Source organism: Rhizomucor pusillus, assembly GCF_041956525.1.
Source record: "Rhizomucor pusillus strain CBS 183.67 unplaced genomic scaffold VTP01scaffold_9, whole genome shotgun sequence".
In the NCBI taxonomy this organism is placed as follows: Eukaryota; Fungi; Mucoromycota; class Mucoromycetes; order Mucorales; family Lichtheimiaceae; genus Rhizomucor; species Rhizomucor pusillus.
The window spans coordinates 724,726-745,551 of record NW_027192151.1 but is presented as its reverse complement, the minus strand read 5'-3'; the positions used below and the strand labels follow the sequence as shown (position 1 = coordinate 745,551).

Genomic DNA, 20,826 nt, shown 5'->3' with positions numbered 1-20,826 from the left:
GAGAAAGAAAAAAAAAAAAAAAAAAAGAAAGAAAAAAGCAGAAAGGATGGAATATGTTTTGAGAACAGACGACGGCAATGGACAGTGTATAGACGGTTTCAGCAAAATGGGAGCACGGACAAGTTAGTTTGAGAGGATGAAGCTTAGGACTCGTGACAAGAAATTAAAAAGTGTACATTTTCTCCATGGCTTGTCGCTGCAAGACGCCGTGTTGGAACCTGCAGAGCATTGTGAGTCTCTTGCTCTAACAATCATACTTTTGTTGGATCACTTACTTTTTCAAGGTCTCATTTTCTTGTACAAGTCGCTCCACTTCTGCTAAAAGCTCGTTTTGCATGTTCTTGAGATGCTGAATTTGCTGCACGGCTGTTAAAGAGAATATGTGAGTTAACGGTCGAAACCGGAAAAAGCTTGCATCGATATTGAGCTTACTTCGAGTGAGCAACGCAGCCTTGCTCATTTTTTTAATGTTACAGCCAGGCAAATGTTTTCTCAACTCGTCGAAACCGTCCTTGATCTGAGCTCGGCGCTTCTGTTCGGACTGGATATGGATTTGTCGACGTAGCTCAGCGTTGGTAATGCCGCTACTGCAGATAACAATGCTCAGTATCTCAAGTGCTGCAAGTAAGTGCCTATCAACTTACGCTTCTGCATCAGTCTTTGATGCGTCGTCTGCCTCATCATCCGATTCATCTTTGTCTGCCTCCATAGATCTCTTCTTTTTAGACGACAAGTCCTCGGAGGAACCATTGTTGGAAGCACCATCGCTGTTGCTGATGCTGCTGGTGGTGGCAGATGTACTCGTGCTACTGCTGGTGCTAGGTGCAGGTCGCTTGCGCTTGTTGCGTTTCGCATCCATTTTCTTCTCATAGGTCTCCTTCGAGTACTCGAGAAATTCAGTGTGATAGAATTCCATAGGCACCGAATTGGCTCGCGCAATAGTTTCCTTGACGCGCTCGGTGGTGGAATTTGTAAAGGTTGAGGAAGGTACAAGGGGCGTGACCATCTGAGCAGACGATGATTGGTCGAGCGCTTGGGTCGTTAATATTTGAGAAAAGTTGTTGCCATTCGAGGAATCGGCGGTTGCCATGGAGCCTCCTACGGGGGCACTGGCTGTGTTCGCAGGTGGAGGGGTTTGAGGGGATGTCGATGACGAAAGCGAGTCCGGGCTGCCAGGATGGTGGCGCGCTGAAGGATGCTGCAATGCGTGCTCGCCGTAGTATCCAAACCGTCCAACAGGGTAAGTGACCGGGACAGGCTGTGCTGGATACTGCAAAGGCATCTGTTGAAACGAATAGTCTGTCAGGGAATAAGGAGTCAGTAAGGATTGTTTCTCATTTGTGTTGCTCCCTAGATTGCCTCTATTTTTTCAAGTCTTTTTTTTTTTTTTTGATTATCTCGACAGCCAATCACGACATCCTCATTAAATGAAGGTCGAACTCCGGCCGCATAAGGTCAAAAAATAAAAATAAAAGAGACGACGCGAGTACATACCCGGGTAAGCACCGTAAGTTTGCTGGCTAGTTTCCTCGTAAGCATTGGGAGGAGAGGAGGTAGTAGAAGAATTGCTTTTCTGCTGGACCATTGCAGGATCGAAATTTGGCACCACAGAGCCGGTGGGGTACTCTGCGACGTACTGGTTTGAGGGGTTGGAGAGGACGATTTCGCTCATCGTTGGTCGGATGATGAATACGGGAAAAAATAATCAAACGAGCGTGATGTGTTGTAAATTTGCAACGAATGACTGGAATGGATAGCTGGCGCTTCTTTCGGAATTGAAGCGTAGATGGTTAAAGGAATGTGAGGTGCGTGTGTATATAAGAGAGAGGGAAAGAATAAGGAAGAAAGGAAAAAGAGAAAAAAGAGAAAAAATCAGATGCGGACCAAGCCAGCCTCAGAAAAGGAGCTTCAGAAATTAGGTCTTGTACGACGACGTGCAACAGCCTTACATTTAACTCTATGCAAGTTCTCACGTAAGGAAAAGCACAGAAAATATCTGCTATTAACAAGAGCAGCAATGAATCACCATGTTCCTGTAACGCATCAGATTGCATTTGCTAGAAACTCTATAGGCTTGCAACGCGCTCAAAGTGATGTAGAGATATATGTATCTTACAATCTAGTATCTGAAGGAGGAGCGAAGGAGAGTGGGGGAAATGCTCTCTGGCGCAGCCAAATTCGATCCTCCAGCTATTCAGATTTCGAAAGGTTGCATTTCTTTGTCTCCAAAAATCATTGCCCAGGGGTGCGGAAGCCGAGCGGGGAGGAGACTTGCTTTGCCTTGCAGCCCAGATAAGCACAACTGAGTCGCACAACTTTGGCTGGTAGCACCAAGATGTGGGGAGATGAGAAGAAAGAATAGCCATGGATAGTTCTTCTCGCGCATCTAAAAAAGAACGTGTATTTTGCTCCCTTTCGTTCACCATTTCACTGCTATCTGTTAATGCCGATGTATCGTGTTAAAGGATGATGCTACATATTTCATGGTTTAAAAGGCAAAATAAATTACATATCCATTCTCCACCACGTTTCTAACTATCCAGAAAAGAATCCCATTCTCTTTCTTAGTCTGCCTAGCAAATAACTGCCGACTTTAATCCCTACAGTTGAACGGAACGGAGCATTCGGTGACGCTAGTATACAATAGCTGAAGTTGTGATGTCACGGTATCGAAAACAAAGCGGTATGCCTCCCTACTGTGCAAGATATTCATCAACCTGTAACAATGCAGACGCACTTTCTCACTCCCTTTCCCTGCATCCTTTCTTTCAATCATCCTCTTCACAATAGCAGCTCGCCAACTATGCTCATAAAGAAAATCAAAAGTAAAATTCAGGATAGAAAATCAAGTGCAGAGCCACGACAAGAACAACGTCGACATACGATGCAGCAGGCCGCGTCGATCGCAGAGCAGCAGGAGCAGCAACTGGAAACACCAAGGTGGCGCAAAAAGTTTTCCATGTACAGCCTCTCTTCACTTGCACACCGCAAGGATCGATATCGACGTAAAAGCACTCCGTTCCATCAATCAGTATCGATGCCTCAGTTTTCGAGCTCGGCGGAGGAGGAGAAGGTTCCAAACGAAACTTCTGAACTTGACTGCTCCCCGTTGGTGGCGGTCGATGCAGCATCCGGTTCCGTCGGAGACGGTGGCAGCGCATTCAAGGAGACGTGGGGTGAGCGCCGTCCATCTTCTATCAGTATCCAAACCACAACAACCAAGTCGTCGCGTCGACCTTTTTCATGCTCAGCAGTGGAGGGTATCAGTATGCCTGATATATTGGTCACTCTGCGGACTGCGGTAGAAGAAGAGGAGGATTCAGTTAGCATTACCTCGAGTCAAGTTGGCGGTCCTCCCAGCAACTCAACACTTCTGAGGAACGAACAGCGAAAACGAGAACAAACATTATCGGAAGATGATAACAGGGAGCCCGGCAATTGGCGATCCTCTGACTGCACTGTAGCGATGCATCACGCAAACACCAGGTCTTTGCTCAAAATGAACATGGAGGAAGCAGTAGTCGCGAATGCAGATACTGCTCCGAGTGATAACCACGTGGACAGGTGCATGGATGAGACAAACGAGGAACAGCCGAACACTTGTTTAGAAAAGGACCGATCGTCAACAACACGTTGCAATATCAGCAACAGTAATATGCATCACAAATGTAAACAATCTATTTACGTATGTACATACATGCAGCATATTCTAACCTTGAATCTTTTTTCGTCGTTGCAAAATACTATAGCGGATATGTCTCTTGGCACGCTGTGCACAGAGTTGCATGTAGGAAAGACTATGGCCGATATGCGTATCGCTCAACTCGACAAAACGCTTGCTGATGCAATGCACGATAACCATCGATTGGCGGAGCGTATCAAGCAATTAGAGGCATCGTTGCTGTACTATCACGGCTTACCGTCACCACCATTATCGTCACCGAATTCCGCTTCGTCCTTTGAGCAGCTTTTGCAGCAAAGCAGCAACGCGGACAGATTGCAGCAAGATGAAATGTTGCTACTGCAAGCCCGGGCACAATTGGGTCTTATTGAATACTTGGAGGGACAGCATGATTTGAACGCTGCCCTTGATCGGTTCAAAAAGCAGCTAGAGACAGAGTTACGCCACAGGGACGGCGGTAACAACGTAGCAGTCTGAGCCATTCATATGAAATATCATTTGTAGTATGGATAATACAGGCTATCATCGCAGGACGATGTAATAAAGGAGACAATAATTCAACTTTTCATCTACTCACCGCCTTCATTGATTTTATCGTTCCTACATATCTACATATCTACGATTATGTTTGCTTAGCAGTACCGTTTATTGTATGTACCTTGTTGAATTTTGATGATATGCTTATTGGTCAAAGACTTCATAGTGTATATTTGCGACGTTGCAGACCCATGAAAATTACAGGAATGAAGCTGGAGATCTCCGTTCCGAACGAGGATAAGACAGTTTGCTCTGAAAGGAAACTTCAGGCATTGCTACGTACATAAACGTAAGTTTATCGCTTCAAGAAAAGTAAGCATTAGCGGCAAGCATCTTATCTCGCTTAGGAATACAGCTGAAACACCCAAAGAGGTGATCAAGGAACGCTTCTTTGTGCGAGGACTGGGGATAGCTGATTCTCGCTTCGGAAGCGGTCAAAGTCACGGCTGGCAACATTGCTGTGTGTCAAGCCAAGAAAGCGAGTGCCGTATTCGGACTGATCGGATAGTACTCTTTGGCAGCCGCGCTTGCAGCATGATTTTTGTACTACGTTTTGTACTTTCGGCATATGCACTGTAGCTCAATCTTAGAGGTAAAGGAATCATCCTCTAATGTCATAACGAGGGGAAACAATAAAAATTGCTGGTGCTGCAGTGAGATATTCTATTGAAGTGAGGTTCGACTGATAATATTTAGGTGACATATCCATATATTTAGATCAGCGCCGACAAGTTTCTTGGAGACGCGGTCAAAACATCTTCATATCTATAAAACTTCTAGGCTTACCTTATCTATGGAAGAATTGCATCAATGACATCGGAAGTGTAAAGCCCGATATGTTTGTTGTGTTAATCGCTGCATCACCAAAACCGTGTGCGGTTGTAAATAAACATACATGAGGGAACCGGTATTTGTGAATAAAGATGTTACTGCCTAGAATGCTCCGAACCACGTGGAAGGAAACACGGATGATACAAACGAGGAACGGCCGAGTATCTATTTAGAAAAGGACCAATCGGTAACAACATGCGCATCACTCAGTGTTAGGAGCAGCAATATGCACATTTGTGAGCTAGTTTATCTGATCAATATGTATAATCATGCAGGTTATTCTGACTTAACTTTCTTTTCTGTTGTGAATACAGCCGCTGTCTCTTGACACGCTATGCAGAAAGTTGCATATAGAAAAAATAGCAGCTATCTAAAGTCATTCAGCTCAAACGATATGCTCGCTAATGTATTTAAAGATAATCGTAGCGTGTTTGTGCATTATTGAGGTACACTGTCCCTGCAGTTATCGTTGCGAGATTCTTCCATTTCCGCATTTGAGCATTCAAAGCAAAGAGTCGGTCGTCTGGATAAATGCCGCCCTTCACATTTCAAAAAACTGAATTGCGCCACAAAGACGTAAAACGATGTAATCTGTTGAGTAGCACATAAATTTTTCTGCTTTAGGATGGGCATGTCAAGAAATTGCAATGAAGAACAGGTCATTTGCAGTTTTGTATATGTTCAAATCTACAACTTCGAACAAAGAACATATCATAGATGCGGATTGGCTCGAACCTTGCTGGATGATAAAGTTTGCGATGTCTTTAATCCCGTGTCAGACATTTTACTCGTTTGTTTTGCGACAGGTTTAGAAAGTGGAAAATTTCGGTTGACGCAACTTTTGTTTGAAAAGGTGCATTCCTCTTCATCGGATATCAAATTACGGAAGCAATGCATGCCCGGAATCAATGCATTCTGATTTCAGCTGTCTTGCTCCTGTGCAGACTGGCAACAGGGCAGTAGCAATAAAGCGTGTCATCGCGCGTGTCTCTCACGTCGTACACAGTGCCTGAAATACGCCGTGTAATAGCAATTGAAGAATATTAAGAGTAAATGACGATAGGAGTGCAAACAAGAGCATATAATATCATGTGAGCAAAATGGAATAGGAATCATACTACTATACATGTTAAAAGAGCACTCTTGATATGTAGCACCCTGCATGTCAACAGTATTATATTTGCATCTACACGAGTAAGACTCTAAGTATGCTTCCACGACCTTGAGTGATCAGAACGTTTCGATAGTAGATCCAAGCTTGTTCCTCACTATGCGCTTCATGTCGATACAACATACGTATCCATTCTCAATGTTCTTTAAGTCATTTCGTTTCCATCAAGCGGTTTAATAAATCGATAAGGTGATGAAGCACCCGTAAAAGGCGCACTGTTTACTGTAGGACCCAAAGCGCAAAATTCAATGTGAAATGGGAGCATTTTTTTTTTTCATCATCCGCACTACACAGTCATAAACGATGTTCCTTAGACTGGAGTCTCCATGAAGTCTAGAGATCTACGCGCAGAATGTGGATGCAATACATCGAAAAATTTTGGGGGCGCTGCATAGCATCAAAGTATCTTGCATACTGTCACGGCAAAGTTACCATTGTTACATGTGCTTTATACGAGCCATGTACCACTTTCGTCAATATTACAGCCTTCAAAGTACTGTGATGTTCGGTTCATACTGTTCCAATGATTCCATCGGTCTCACCCTTACTGCTCCTTTGTTTTTCACATTGTATCTGATGAGTTTGGGTAAACAAATTTTCATTCAGCGATGACCAAGGAGTTGGTCGTTCAAATAGTCGAATCAAGATAAGCATATGGATATTTCGAGAAAGCTCGGCAAATGTCTCGAACAAACTATCAGATAGTGGGAAGGAACCCAGAACCCCAACGATTGATGAGCAATTCCTGAATGGGCCAGATTGCTCGTCTCGATCAGAGGTTGACGGGAGAACACGTGCTGAATAACGTCCTTTTGTGAATAGGATATTCCCGATCCATAGCTCAAAACTCTCTGAAACTGCCAAGAAGGCTGCAACACTTAGGAAAGAACTATACTGGACTTCGACTCAGAGAAACAGCGACTGGAAGAGCGCAGGCATAGTTCTTCCAGAACTAAGAGCACTTCTAAACATATAAAAAAGCATTAACATGTAATGAGTTTGAAGCCGCCTTGTAGGAAAGAATAACCTATATACACTGGTGTGGTTTTGACAATGTGTAAAGCATAGTCCTCCCAATGTAGTGGCAAGGACATGAGTTGAAGTATTCTTTGTGTCAATGCCTTATCTGTCGGGAAGATTCCGAAAATGAAGGCTAACGTTCTGCAAAGAAGAAAAGAAAAAGCAATATATTGTGTTCTTGTATGTATTGCTGCTTACATGCTTTCTTTTGTCCTTTGTTTGGGGGTGTATGATTCAGTTTGACTGCCGGCTGCTATTGGCGGAGCACGTGTTGACAACTGCTGGAAGGACAGGTCCACGGTGTTTCCATAAACCGCGGAATGTGACGGATATAATCGCTGGCGATCATCCGTTGACCGCTGTCAGACCGTTTCCATGCGCCCTAAAGATAACAACTGTTGTGGTAAAGTGCTGCAGCACCACCCGAGAAAGAAAGTTTTAATTGCCATGCTGTATGATGATAGGAGTTCAGATGGCTTCAACGATAAGGACGCTCCGTACAACTTTTCGTCTGTCATTTCGGATTTACTGAAATCGGCTTTCCCTTGTCTTCTCCTCCCGAAAAAACCGTATAAAAGTGCTTGCAAGAAGCCACTTTTTTCCTCTTTCCTTTTTTTTCTCTCGTCTTCGTGATACCTTATCTTTCAGCGAGTCCAAAAATTTTCTCAATGTGCCGACGCAACATCACCGCCTCGCGCCTCTACTACTATCGACAAAAGATATCGGCCGCCGTGTGTGCTGTCTGTGGATCACGTAACCATATGACGAGTAAGTCTGGGACTTATTCCTCATATGCGATAAGCATATCTGATTAATTTCACGCATAGAACACTGCCCTGTCCACCCATGAAAAAAGGGGCGGTTCTGAGGGACTGAACATCCAAACAAAACGCCACTGCATGATTATTTTCAGCAAGATACACATTATCAGCATGTCTCTCTTCATTGCTACAAGATACCATACTCAAGAACTTTAGACTATTATCGCGCAAAAAATACCATATTTCCTGTCGCTATATCTGATTTTTCTCTGCCTTACATCTTCTATTTCACGATCATCAATCATACGCCTTCCCTGGGGTTCAACATATGGACATCAATGCGCGCGCGCCTATAGAACAGCATTCATACCATTTTCTCTCATTCAGCAAACCTATATGTCCTTTCCGAACGTTCTTTTTCCTTAATCCATATCCATAATCTATGGTCCATATTTCTTTTTCTGGAGGCAACCTAGTAATAAACAACGTGTGCATTATGGATTTCTGCAGATTCGTGCGGCGGGGAGTTGCTGTGATGGCGGAGTGATGCTTGTTTGGACCTCAGGGTCCGACCTGCAGTACCTTATGTTGAATTGATGACTCGCGTGCGTTTATCACCAACTATTCGGTACAAAGCTGTTTCACATACTTTATTGCAATCAGATAAGTGGAGCAATTTCGCTATCTCTGCGCTTTAATGAACTGAAAGGTACTGACGCCAGTCCCCGGTTCGGCCTGTCGCTGAACCGGTGCAGGATTTATGTAGCTGCTATTAGCATTACAACGGTATATCTAGATAGCAAGTGTAGCAAGTGCATGCTCACATTGTGCTTATTGATTGGGCGCGTACTTCGGGAGCACCTTACGCGGAAGTGTTCCGATCGGACAACGCTGCCGTTGAGATAAACAGGTAAACATTTGCTCTTGATAGACAAACAAGTCACGAAATAATTTCTCTTTGTTTACTTGTTACATCATCCACAACGTTAATACTCTTTATCTAGAGGTTTGAGAAATAGTGATATGGTAATTGAGAAAGGTACGGTGAATTGTTCGTCGGACAAACGAACTTGCATCAGAAAATGATTTCGTTGCCGAGGCAACGACGAGAATGCTTTTAGGTAGAAATTATGTATCTTACTGATAAGCGTTGCTGTAACCAAGGCACTCGGCTACAGTAACCATCTTGTAACCTTTGCTTTTGACAAGCTCGACAACTTTAGGTACGAACTGTTTGACAGTTTGATCGTAAGTCTAAGGTTTACTCGTGAGATCTTTGTGTATCGTCTATTTTGTCCGCTCGAAAAAGACAATACCTCGTGTTCAAGAGCAATGTGCCCACTGTTTGATGCAGGTGCGTTGTTCAGTGCATCCTTGACAATTTGCATTTCACTGTTGAGATTGTGTGTCTTCCAGTCCAGGGTATCGATGTCCCACATGATGACCCTTTATAGACACTTATGAGTATTACGGAATCGTATCCGGTGACAGCGTAAAGATGCTTACTTGTAACCGAGTTGACCGAGTACCTCAAGAGTCTTTTCATCGTAATCGCCGGCAGGAGGGCGCATGACTGAAAAGGAAAAACACAAAAGGATCTCATCAGTTACACTGATCATCACCATTTTCCACTTCTTCATGTCACTTACAAGCAGGTCTAGAAATCACATCACATCAGTAAGCAATCATACATATTGATAACATGATTTTTTGCTCAAAAAGGATGCTTACCGTTTACCGATAGTGGAATAGATAATATCAGACAGCTTGTTCATTTGGCTCTTGACTTCAGAAGCGCTCAGACTGCTCAATTCCTTGTGACCATAAGTATGGCTACCGATTTGATGACCTTGGTCATAGACATGCTTCAGGACTTGTTTGTAAGTCTTCTTTCCAGAGGAGGTGTCAACACTGTCGGTTGCGACGTTGCTAAAGTTTCATCCTAGTCAGTTACGAACGATTCAGGACAACCTCCCGCTTTCTTTTATATTTACACCCAATTATTGCCATTGATGAAGAAGGTTGCCTTGACGCCTGCAGCCTTGAGGTCGTCTGCGAGCTTCCAGGTGTACTCGTATGGGCCGTCATCAAAAGTCAAGGCATACGTTCCTGGTTTGCTGCACTTGGAATAAACCTTGGCAGTGGCACGTGGCTCAAGAGGCATTGCCATGGACATGGAGGCAGCCAAAATAGCCAACGTTGCGAGCTTGGAGACAATGCTGTACATATTCAAATAGGAGGAAGCAAGCGGCGTGCAGAAAGGACTAGCTCCTTGTAAGAAGTGTGAGGAAGATATTTTGTTACCCTTTTTATACAGTTTTCCCCTTCGCGGAACGAGTTTTCCCTGGATGAAAACAGGCCTGCCGCTCAGTTCGTGTTCTCCTTTTGAAATTGTGCAAAACGTAGCCCCTCAAAATGATGCTGAGATGCGCAACCGACATTGGACTATATTTGGACCTTCCTTGGGGCTCATCATCACCATTGCTGCTACTCGACCCCCTGCATGCAGCCCCTCGTCTTCAGTGTGAGGATCAGTTATTCTTGTGATATACATTCATCAATCTGTGCATTAAAGACTCTGCCGGAAGCTACTTATTAGCCTGTCGGGTGCATGTCGTACGATGGCAGCTGACGTTCCTTGTATACAGTCTCAGCGAAACATGCGTGCTGGATTTGAACAGGTAAGTCCGTCGCAAGAAGGACCGTGCGTACAATTGATGGTTTCCTAGGTAAATTTTTCCCGTTCTAGAACGTTGGTCGCTGCGACTGCACATGGAACTCTACGCTCAAAAAATGTACACGACCGCACCCAGTGTTACACTGTTTTCGAGTTGCAATACAACAATAACCTATGTGAGCTTTTCAATTCCGTAGCGTGCGCATTTCCGTTGCTGGGCGCCATTGACCAAAACAAGTTAGCTTCGCCACAATCTTTTTTGACATGCGCCGGTGTTACCTGAGATCCAAAACTCGAGTCTTCTGGCAAATTTGCCCCTTAGAAACCCATTTGCAACACCATAACATATCGCCGGTTCCCGGGATTTTCTTGATTACACAATAGCTTTTCAGAGAGTATCCAGTAATACGACCGAGACGCCCCATCCATTACAAAGATTCAGGCCATACAAGGTCGCATTACCTTTGCATTAAAGAAGCGCTGCTAGGACGTTGGCGCGTGCGTGTGCGAACTGTGTAGGTGATACTTACCACCATCTTTTCCCAAGCGGGATTTGAAGGTGGCAATGGTCAATTTTTTAAAAAGCATCGCAATACACCCTTGCAGAAGGTGGGTATTGTGGGAAGCAGGTATATAGGCTTTCAAACCATTTTTGACTTGCCTCATGCGGATAAATGCAATAATGTACGTCCCTGCTTTAACTGCTGTAAAAACCAATTTACTCCAAGCTCTCTGAATTATCCTGCATGTTTTCTTAACTGCTGGCATCCTACGAGGATCAATTACTTCTTTCCTGGATAAACGTTTCTTTTACGAATGATCCCCACTACATTTTAAATTGCTGTGACAATAAATAACATGACAGATAATTCAAATTCGCCTTTCTTACAAACTTGTCTTCGCTTACAACTCTCTTTCCCCTAGTTGCTTTTTATGTAGGAAATCTTAGGTGATCGCCTTGATTTAGTATCGTACGAGTGATAAATCCAGCGGTTCCTTTTAGTAACGGATTGTCGGCACATTATCAACCTTTACATTCTTGTGTCAAAGGTTTTCACTGCATAGTTACTTTATATCCTGGCGTGGCCGTCAATGCTTCAAATTTATCGTGGCATTCTTTTGAAATATCGAAGGAGGATAGACTATCCTACCGCCATATCTATTGTTTTTTTTTTTTTGTTGCGCTGCTGCAATAATTGTTTGAAATATTATTAGGTTACTTTCAAGTTACGGGATATGGGCTTGCGTGAGCTTCGAGATCACTTCAAAGTGATGCTATCTCAAGCATAATCTAAGAACCATCTACAGCAATTATGAGAATCAATGTAATAGCAGTGAATTGAGAATCGTCACAGCTAACTATTTTTCTCATCTAATTTTTGATTAAACCGTTTCTATTCAGGAGCTCAGTGCACACTCGATAACTTACAATTGGGACCCGTCCATTCACTTATGGCATTGCGAAAAGCCAGAGCTGTAGGAGTTCCCTTGCGCTTACTATTTGGACAGCACTAGATACGGTGAGCCTTAATAACTTGTACCATACACATTGATGCATTTACGCCCTGGACTGAAAATCGTACTATAATTCGATCGTTGAATGACAATATCAGACTGGTTAACTCTAGAGAAGAAACGCAATCTTCTCAAGGATTTGGATATAGTATCTACGTACCATGATATCTTATGAACGACATCATTCTTCCCACCTAGTTACGGTTACCTAGCACTGTATTAATGTGACTTCTTTGCAATGGTGACAACAATAGCTATATATATTATAATGGCTAATATAAGGAACGATACTACAGCTCAATACGTTGAGAATTTATGGTGCGGATTTAATGAACAGATGGAGGCAGGAAAACTGCATCCTGCAAGTCAATACACGGTACGTCGATACAAGCTGTCCAATAAGATGCTGGCGTCTGAAAGCATGAGCTTTCTTGGTAGTTACGAGATCGTTTTTCGCGAGAGCATCCAATATTTACTTTGATCTCGGGATGTTTGGATCAGGGCAATAATCGCTACTAGCACGTGCTGGTTTCTCTTGACTTAGCAGGTAGGTCGTTCATGCAACGCCCTCATCGGCCAACTCCGCTTACCGCCCTCAAGCATCCTTTCCTGAAACGGTTGCTCTTTGAAAGACGAAAATGAATTCTGTGCAATGGTCCAAATCTGCGGGTAAGCTACTGACGCATCATGATTTCGAAAGAGTTATAGCTGAAAGAGTGCCATCGTCGATTTTCTGTATGTCGGAAAACAGCTTCTGACGTCTCTACAGCGCACGACACGGACGTGTAAGCAACGATCAAGTACTTAGTTTCCGAGATCTCCTAAGTCATTGTAGGAATATTTCTTCCGGCTCGTCTACGGAAGATGACTATGAAGATTACCACTCGAATCGCGGGATTTCGAGGTTCGGAGGACGCAACGGCCAAGACGGCATATCTCACAGGAGATCGATAGAGAACAACACAATATCACGGTATTCCAGAGAGTCGTTGTATAGTTACAGCTTCAGTGCGCTTCCACCCAGTGCAAGCCAATGTGCAAAGAACAGAAAAAGATTCATTATGCGTCAAGGCATCGATTTTGTAAAACGAGTACGCTCCCAACTGGAGGACAGGACGACTCGGAGATTCTCAAATCCAGATCTTGGAGAAGCACCGAACTGGCGACCGGGTTACTGGAGCTCATACAATACACCGAGGACGAGTATCGATCTAGATAGCAGCAGCATTAGGGATTTTCTGGCCGGATCTGATAAACGACAAAATTCGAGGCGCTCATCAATGGAGTGGACCTCTCTGACACCGATCTATGAAATTGATAATAATACCCGCGCTTCGAATGCTATGCCACCAGTGCCAGAAACTACACCGAGTTATTATTCACGAGCGCTTCACGTTCCAACCCGGTTCTTACCGCAGAACCAAGCTATCTTGACCTCGGACATCAAGGGCAGCATCTTGCTTTTTAACGACATTGCAAGCTTGTGTTTTAGAATTGATAGATCCTACATTGGTAGATCTATATTGGATATGATCGATGTATCTTTCCACAAGCAAATCAACAAAGTAATGAAGCGGAATGACATTCTCCATGAAATGACGCATACAAAAGATTCAAAGGATTCTGTGCTGATGTGCGGCGTGGTGGTAATTATGCTCTATTTACATGGCTCATTGGAAGCGCTTAGATCGCTGACTAGGTTGATCTTTACTAGGTGCCGATTATTAGAGTTAATGGGGAGAAATCAGCGGCATCCCTGTGGCTCAAGGAGAAGAAAAAGGACGGTGGTGGTTTCGTTTATATATGGATTTTTGAAGAAATACATGAAAGTGCTTTATCTGCATATCTTGACGAAAACGTACGTTCGACGATATTAGGCAACCTTTCGAAAGATTCACTTATTTTAACATTAGGGATCAATAACAAAAGTGGTCGGAAATATAAGCGATTTGTACGGATACGATGAGAAACAAGTAATTGGCAAACCAATTAGTATGCTGATACCAGCTTTGCAAGTCGCCAATGAAACCTCCATTGATTTACACGCGGTCGAAAGGTTCAAATTTTTTGGCAGCCGAACAAAGTCGGGTGCTTTTTTTCCTGTTATGACTACACTTCACAAAGGCAACGACAACAAGAATATAATCAAAATAACCTCGCTTCCAACGATTGCGGGAATGATAACGGTACATGATAACGGTGTTATCCAAAGCATCAGTCCTGTACCTGCGAAATACCTCTTTGGATACCAGCAGAGCGAAGATATCACCGAAACAATGAAAATTAGCGAATTTCTCCCCCAACTCCCGGATATCATACGGGAGCTAAGGCGCAAAGGTCTTCTGGAAGACAGCAACGCGGTGCTCGGTACCAATGCTTGCAAACATGCTTTGGCGGATGCAAATAGCCAATTGTACAATTTTCAACGCAACAACTCCAGACCTCAAGGACAAGAATATCCTGAACTATATGCCATACACAGAGACCAAAGCAAGTTTCCAGTGCAGTTGCAGCTACGACTGATTGAAAGCATGGAAGAAAATCTGGTATCTGTATGGGTTGCCTTCGATCGTATACTCAGCCAAACATCGGGCGCATCCTTGACAAGGAACAAGGAGGTTGCATCCATTTCGTCAGACGGACCTCCTGACCCTGCCAACCCTGTCACACCATCCACAGCCTCAACGGAATCACGCTCATCGACTGAGCAGTTGACGACCTCAAGACGAAGTAATAGGAGTATGGTGCGGCGCTGGGTAGATTTTCCCAACCAGTTGCAGCAATCGGAACCAGCTCCGAGCTGTCCGCAGCTCAGTGCTAACGTTCCCAAAGTCTTGGAAGAATATGTCATCGAAGGTGTGCTAGGCGAGGGCGCTTACGGCGTAGCAAAATTGGCATACAGACGTGACGACGAAAGCAAGGTGGAGTGTCTTGATAGTTTAAAATGGATCACCAAGGTATTATGCTGACGTGTTTGTAGCAAAAAGTTGTCATAAAATGCATTTTAAAGTCGCGGATCGTCGTAGATTCATGGATGAGGGACAGACGTTTTGGTGACATTGTTCCTTCCGAGATCCATATACTGCGGACCCTGCAGCAGCATCCGCATGTGAACTGCTGTAAATTATGTGAGTATAAATTAACTTGATCCCGTACGCATCATGCGATGTCTGAATGTCATGCATTCTTGCAGTAACCTTTATGGAAGATGACGACTGTTACTATGCCGTAACAGCTCTTCACGGCGAAGGAATGGATTTATTCGATTACATAGAAGTAAATGAAAACATCACGGAGCAAGAAGCCAAAGCCATCTTTCGACAGGTGGCCGAAGCAGTTCGACATCTTCACAGCCTCAAGATTGTACATCGTGATATCAAGGATGAAAATATTATTCTGGATGAAACATGCACGGCACTGCTCATCGATTTTGGAAGTGCAGCATACTTTCGTCCCGGAAAGAAATTTGATACATTCAGTGGCACCCTGGATTACTGGGCACCGGAGTTGCTGCAAGGGATAAGCTATACAGGACCGCCTCAGGATATTTGGAGCCTTGGAATCTTGCTTCATACGCTTATCTTTAGAGAGACACCGTTTTACCAGCTAGACGATATACTCGAAGGTGATTTGCATATACGCGAGCTGCCGTATCCTGGTAAGTAAAAGATATTTAGGTGCATTGAAATACAGTTTTTAATCATTCCTTTTCGTATGTCATTGTTTTCACAGGCCCAGCCAGACTGCTACACAGCATGCTTAGTCGAGATGTAGACAAACGGCCTACGATTGAGCAAGTCCTTGCTGATCCATGGCTTTCATCCAATTAATATATATATTTTGCTTCACATTGATACGTATGCGTATTTACTGCTTGTCAGGGGGAGATAGGGTTTATCATAGATAGTGCTCAAGCAGGACACATGGTAGAGTGATTCTTTCAGAGAGTAACGAAAACGATACATGTGCTTTTTTCTAGTAATTAGTAGTACATCGCCTTGGACTGCTTCTTTCCTATGCAATCAGCCATCTACCATAATTTTTGATAGTTGATAGAAATTTTGTGATGGTTGAGCAGGAGCCATCGTCTGCCACGGCCGCTTGCATGTCAAAATCATACGACATGTTAAGGCGTGTTAAAATACGATGCTCAACTTTTCCCACGAAATTTTTGAATCGTATGGGTTCTATGAATGCGATGATTACTTGTAGATGGAAGATAAGCCTGAAAGCAATGACATCTGATATTCCCATTCTCTTACCAGAGGCAACTCCCGTTTCCCAGGCTGCACCTAAATGAGAGCACAAGGATTATCGCTTTGCCTTGTGGAACTTGAGCAGGCAGGGGGCAACAACATTGCCAAATTCAAATAGTCTAAAGAGAGCCATCGAGATGGTAACATACTTTCCCGTCTTGGTCAATACGGTGACAATAGGGTAACGCAGATTGGGTGACGGGATGATGCCCACTCCCAAGTTCAGTGAATTTCTGCCAAAGTTCCTGTCCATAGATTTTCAGTTGTCTCATTATTGCTTGCAAGAACTTTTACGCATTTACGCGTTACATGACAAACAGAGCAAGATGTCAATGATTTCCGTAATGTTGCAGTCACCAACGTTGCACTTAATCTCTGCCCATTCCGCCGAACCAGTGGCAGCTCGACGCTACCTAATCGAGAGACAGCGACCTCAAAAGGCTTTATTGCGACGGTCACTACTCTCTCTTGTTCTTCATTTTCTTTTTAGGATTCTAGTTCACTTTTTGAAGGGATTTACGCCATGGGCCACCCAACCCGGAAAGGAGTGAAAGAGGCCTCTAGCGAAGCCAGCAAACAAATGACCGTTGACACGCCAGAGCTACACATCCAGATCAGGGGAGGAATCAAAAAACGCCAGGCTGCGCAGGATCGAGCTCCCCACTCAGAGGTTGCAGACTTACTGCCCGAAGGCTCTTGCTGCTACGCTTCTGAGGACTCGTCTTGGGACTGACACCTGTTAGCTTCCGTTGGGCATGCAAAGCAGAGGTACCCCAACTGGTCCTCCCAAGATCCGGCAGGGTAGAGCCCACGAGGGGCATATAGCGTCGGGGATAAGGAAAAGAAAAGAGAAATGTTGAGAGGGAATGGCGCCTTTTATAACTTTCGGAGCGGCAGTTGAAAAAGATTTCGCAGCAAAAGGAAAGTCATACGGCTTTTTCATGCTTTGCTGTGAAGAACATTTAAACGAGGGAGACCACATTGCAAGTGCTGCCATTCAAGTGCTGCATCAACGTTTTCATGTCGGCATAAGCCCATTGTTGAACGAAATGATCTCCGCACGAAAAAGCTGCCCAGATTGTATTTGACATGTTATGCAACAGCTCCGCTGTGGCACTCGAAACTTTTGATGAAGCTGCAGACATTGGCCGACCAGAGTTACTTTTCTTGGGAGTCTGTAAGTCGCAGGATGCCCATCACGCAAAGATACAGCGAAAGAACTCTCGAGTGCAGCAGTAACCTAATATATTTCTGTCAGGATCGCTTGAAAGGATAAGCGTACTCTGAAAGTAATATCGAAACAGTAACCATCAAGTTTCGTCGCTATATTGGTATTTAGAAAATACATAACAAAAGTAGTCTCGATCAAAATAATAGAGGACCTTATCAGGCCGAGCGTTGCGCTGTGTAGAGTTCATGCTATCGATCACTGAAGTACTTTGGCCCTTGAAGCAGAAATCTCTTTTGATCCAGCATGATAATAGATACGTAGTTGGCTACAGCCATAATTCCATGATTCTGTCCGCCCGTCATTGAAATGTTTCTTTGTCACTAATCTTATCCATAAATCAATTGATACCTTTTATCTGATCCAGGCCTTCGACTGGGAAAAAGTTTAGCCTTGCTCAATCTTTCAATGTTTGTTATGCATAGAACTATGACAGTCAGTTTTGAAAGCATAAGATGCAATGTTGAATCCTAGATAACAAATACTATATAAGTATTTGGGCTAATTAATGTGATAGATACATCTCACATATTGAAGTGGAGAGGAGATGATGAACATCAACCGTTGGTCTCGCGAGATATACCTCGCCGCAAACAAGCATATGCTCTTCTGAAAGAGCTAAGTCTAACTACTAAATCTTTAAGAATATATTGCTTGCGGCAATTGCACACATGAGCTGGTTGAAGCTAAACAGTTGATCAACAACATATTCCACTGACGGAGGACGATATTATGGCCAGCAAATGATTATCCAGTCCATAGCTACATTTGAAGATTTACTTGCCTGTATTGTGTATGTAGTATTCATTTCCATTGAGAATGAGCTTTATTTTTCGTTTTGATCTTCCAAGGGCGCGGATGGTTCCGTGTAGATCGCTGATCTTCTTTACCCGGCCGCGTAATTTTCCGTGATTAGTACTATTTCTTTGCGCAAGCGCCTGCCTTTCTTGGACGTTCTCCAAAGTCTTGCTGAATAATCCTTGTACTCTTGGAACATAATGCAAAACATTATCCAAATGCCCGCCCAGATGTATGAGAAATCGACCGGGCGCTTTTTCTGTTGTCCTTCAGGCCCTCGCACGGACATGGCTGCTGCGGCTTTTCCTGAATGCTTGATAAGCGAACCTTAATCCTTGCACACGGAAGTTAATTAGGCCGATGCCGAGACCGTTGTCGGAGCACAAACAGCCATGCATGGGCCGAAACAGAGTAACATAAAAGGCGCGCGTTTGCAGTTTATTCGAGCTTATTCCTTCCTTCTTATACTTTGAAACCGTAACCATCATGTCCGAACGCGTTTTTGTCATTGGAGGAACCGGCAACACCGGTAAACCTGTCGTTGAAGCGCTGCTGAAGGCTAACGTCCCCACCACTGTTCTGGCTCGTACACCCGAGAAGGTCCACCAAATGTTCCCAAGCTCTGTCAACAACAGCAACTTCACCATCGTGAAAGGCGACGTTACTGACTATGCACTGTTTGAAAAGTCCATCGTTGGACACACCCGCCTTTTCTTCGTTGTCAACGGCTTTGGAAATATGATCGAGACCAAGGTCACACTCGCAGCAAAGGCCTACGCCGCTGGTGTCAAGCAAGTCGTCGACGTGTCTTCGCTTTCATCCGGATTCCCCTGGCGCAGCTCATTTATCGGTGTTCACCATCGCAGCTGCGAGGAGGGTATCCTTGCCATCCCCAACCGCGGCGCATACGTTGCCCTGCGACCATCGCGTTTCATGTCCAACATGCTCTGGATCGATATCCATGGAATCAAAGCAAACAACACCGTCTACGACACAGCCGAGCCTGATGAGAGGGAGGAATGGATCTCGCCTAATGATATCGGTGCTCTTGCAGCCATTGTCCTGTTGGATCCAGTTGAGAAGCACGGCGATGCTGTCTACGAGATGGTTGGAGATTACATTACACCCACCAAGCGTGCCGCCGTCTTCTCAGAAGCTCTCGGTCGCGAAATTAAGTATCAGCAAATCTCCTTGCCCGAAAAGTACAAGCAACTCAATAGTCACCTTCCTCACGCTATGGCCTACGAGCTCTCCATACCCTTTGGTGGTGATGGAAACCCCAAGAGACCGGCTGCGTTGTCCATCTTGCTCGGTCGTGAACCAGAGACCGTCGAGCAATGGATCAAGGCAAACAAGAATGGTTTCTTGTAGATAACGTACTCATCCTAGCTATCTTCCCTTCTCCTACTTCCTCGTCACCTTGTATTAGTCATTTTAAATCTTTCAATCATCCTTGCTGTGAAACAAACTCTCAGTATCCATTGTATTGTACGACAGATCATTGTAGGCTCAAATTTTCTTCGCATTTACAGAAGAGTCTATGTACATGTTGGTAATGCCTTATATTACGTCGATTGCGGTGTTGTTGATGCCTGATCTGAAGAATCCTGCTTCGGTTGATATTGCGCCTTTGAAATGAATGTCCAATACTGTTGACCGCTTTTGAGAAATGCGTACAACTCCTCCATGAAACGTGTTGCCAGGAATTTCGGATCTATCTTGTTGTGTCCAAGTGCAAGCCATTCGGAAAGCTGCTGAATAACTTCTGGGTCGTGCTGATCCTGGGATCGTTGCAATATATCGACAATATGCTGTTCCAGTTCCGGGTCGCGGTCACTGTGCATCAGCAGAGGCAATTCTTTTTCGAGAAATTCTTTAATCTACAGAGGCAAACCTTAACGAGGATGTAAAGGTTACAGACATTGATAGTAGTTACCTTCGCTATATGCACTGGTTCAATTCGTGTCATGCTGGCAAATCTTCCTAGCGGTGCGGGATATGTAATCGTGGCGAATTCGGTCTCATACACGCGAGCGCGAAACATTCGAGCCTTCTCTTGCAAAGTAGGAGCTCTTCGTTTCGGAGGAGGATTATGTTTGCCATGTCGACCAAAAGCAAGGATATATTCTTGAAAACTGCTAGTCTCCTCGCAGATATCATAGACCAGAGACCGCACATCCTGCTTGCACAGCGGACATGTAGGCGAGATATTGATCCATTGCCGCGCGCAGCTGAAGCAGAACGAGTGATAGCAGGGTTGCAAGAATGTCTGATTCACATAGGGCTGCATGCAAACGGAGCACGTTGGCTTCATTTCTTCTTCCAGCTAATGCAGCCTGAACTCGTTTGC

At 44.3% G+C, this 20,826-nt stretch overlaps 7 protein-coding genes across 7 annotated transcripts; 3 read left to right on the top strand and 4 right to left on the bottom strand.

Moving 5' to 3' along the window:
* Positions 1-163: 163 nt before the first annotated feature.
* VTP01DRAFT_10795 (uncharacterized protein) lies at positions 164-1,672 on the bottom strand (the record flags this gene model as incomplete). The annotated part of the gene is made up of 5 exons (XM_069379196.1): positions 164-218; positions 276-366; positions 433-587; positions 645-1,299; positions 1,495-1,672. 5 exons carry the CDS (start codon positions 1,670-1,672, stop codon positions 164-166), a joined length of 1,134 nt encoding a protein of 377 aa, XP_069239195.1.
* Positions 1,673-2,803: 1,131 nt separating this feature from the next.
* VTP01DRAFT_10794 (uncharacterized protein) lies at positions 2,804-4,159 on the top strand (the record flags this gene model as incomplete). Its single annotated transcript, XM_069379195.1, has 1 exon — positions 2,804-4,159. One exon carries the CDS (start codon positions 2,804-2,806, stop codon positions 4,157-4,159), a length of 1,356 nt encoding a protein of 451 aa, XP_069239194.1.
* A 4,980-nt stretch (positions 4,160-9,139) lies between these two features.
* VTP01DRAFT_10793 (uncharacterized protein) lies at positions 9,140-10,229 on the bottom strand (the record flags this gene model as incomplete). Its single annotated transcript, XM_069379194.1, has 6 exons — positions 9,140-9,256; positions 9,319-9,448; positions 9,509-9,575; positions 9,652-9,659; positions 9,734-9,931; positions 9,997-10,229. 6 exons carry the CDS (start codon positions 10,227-10,229, stop codon positions 9,140-9,142), a joined length of 753 nt encoding a protein of 250 aa, XP_069239193.1.
* Positions 10,230-12,832: 2,603 nt separating this feature from the next.
* VTP01DRAFT_10792 (uncharacterized protein) lies at positions 12,833-16,024 on the top strand (the record flags this gene model as incomplete). The annotated part of the gene is made up of 8 exons (XM_069379193.1): positions 12,833-12,863; positions 12,946-12,979; positions 13,030-13,840; positions 13,909-14,052; positions 14,108-15,115; positions 15,175-15,322; positions 15,388-15,852; positions 15,927-16,024. 8 exons carry the CDS (start codon positions 12,833-12,835, stop codon positions 16,022-16,024), a joined length of 2,739 nt encoding a protein of 912 aa, XP_069239192.1.
* A 481-nt stretch (positions 16,025-16,505) lies between these two features.
* Positions 16,506-17,271, bottom strand: VTP01DRAFT_10791 (uncharacterized protein; the record flags this gene model as incomplete). The annotated part of the gene is made up of 4 exons (XM_069379192.1): positions 16,506-16,695; positions 16,753-16,859; positions 16,971-17,051; positions 17,134-17,271. 4 exons carry the CDS (start codon positions 17,269-17,271, stop codon positions 16,506-16,508), a joined length of 516 nt encoding a protein of 171 aa, XP_069239191.1.
* A 1,691-nt stretch (positions 17,272-18,962) lies between these two features.
* Positions 18,963-19,847, top strand: VTP01DRAFT_10790 (uncharacterized protein; the record flags this gene model as incomplete). Its single annotated transcript, XM_069379191.1, has 1 exon — positions 18,963-19,847. The coding sequence occupies one exon, from the start codon at positions 18,963-18,965 to the stop codon at positions 19,845-19,847; it is 885 nt and encodes a 294-aa protein (XP_069239190.1).
* A 194-nt stretch (positions 19,848-20,041) lies between these two features.
* VTP01DRAFT_10789 (uncharacterized protein) lies at positions 20,042-20,790 on the bottom strand (the record flags this gene model as incomplete). Its single annotated transcript, XM_069379189.1, has 2 exons — positions 20,042-20,356; positions 20,413-20,790. 2 exons carry the CDS (start codon positions 20,788-20,790, stop codon positions 20,042-20,044), a joined length of 693 nt encoding a protein of 230 aa, XP_069239189.1.
* Between the last annotated feature and the right edge of the window lie 36 nt (positions 20,791-20,826).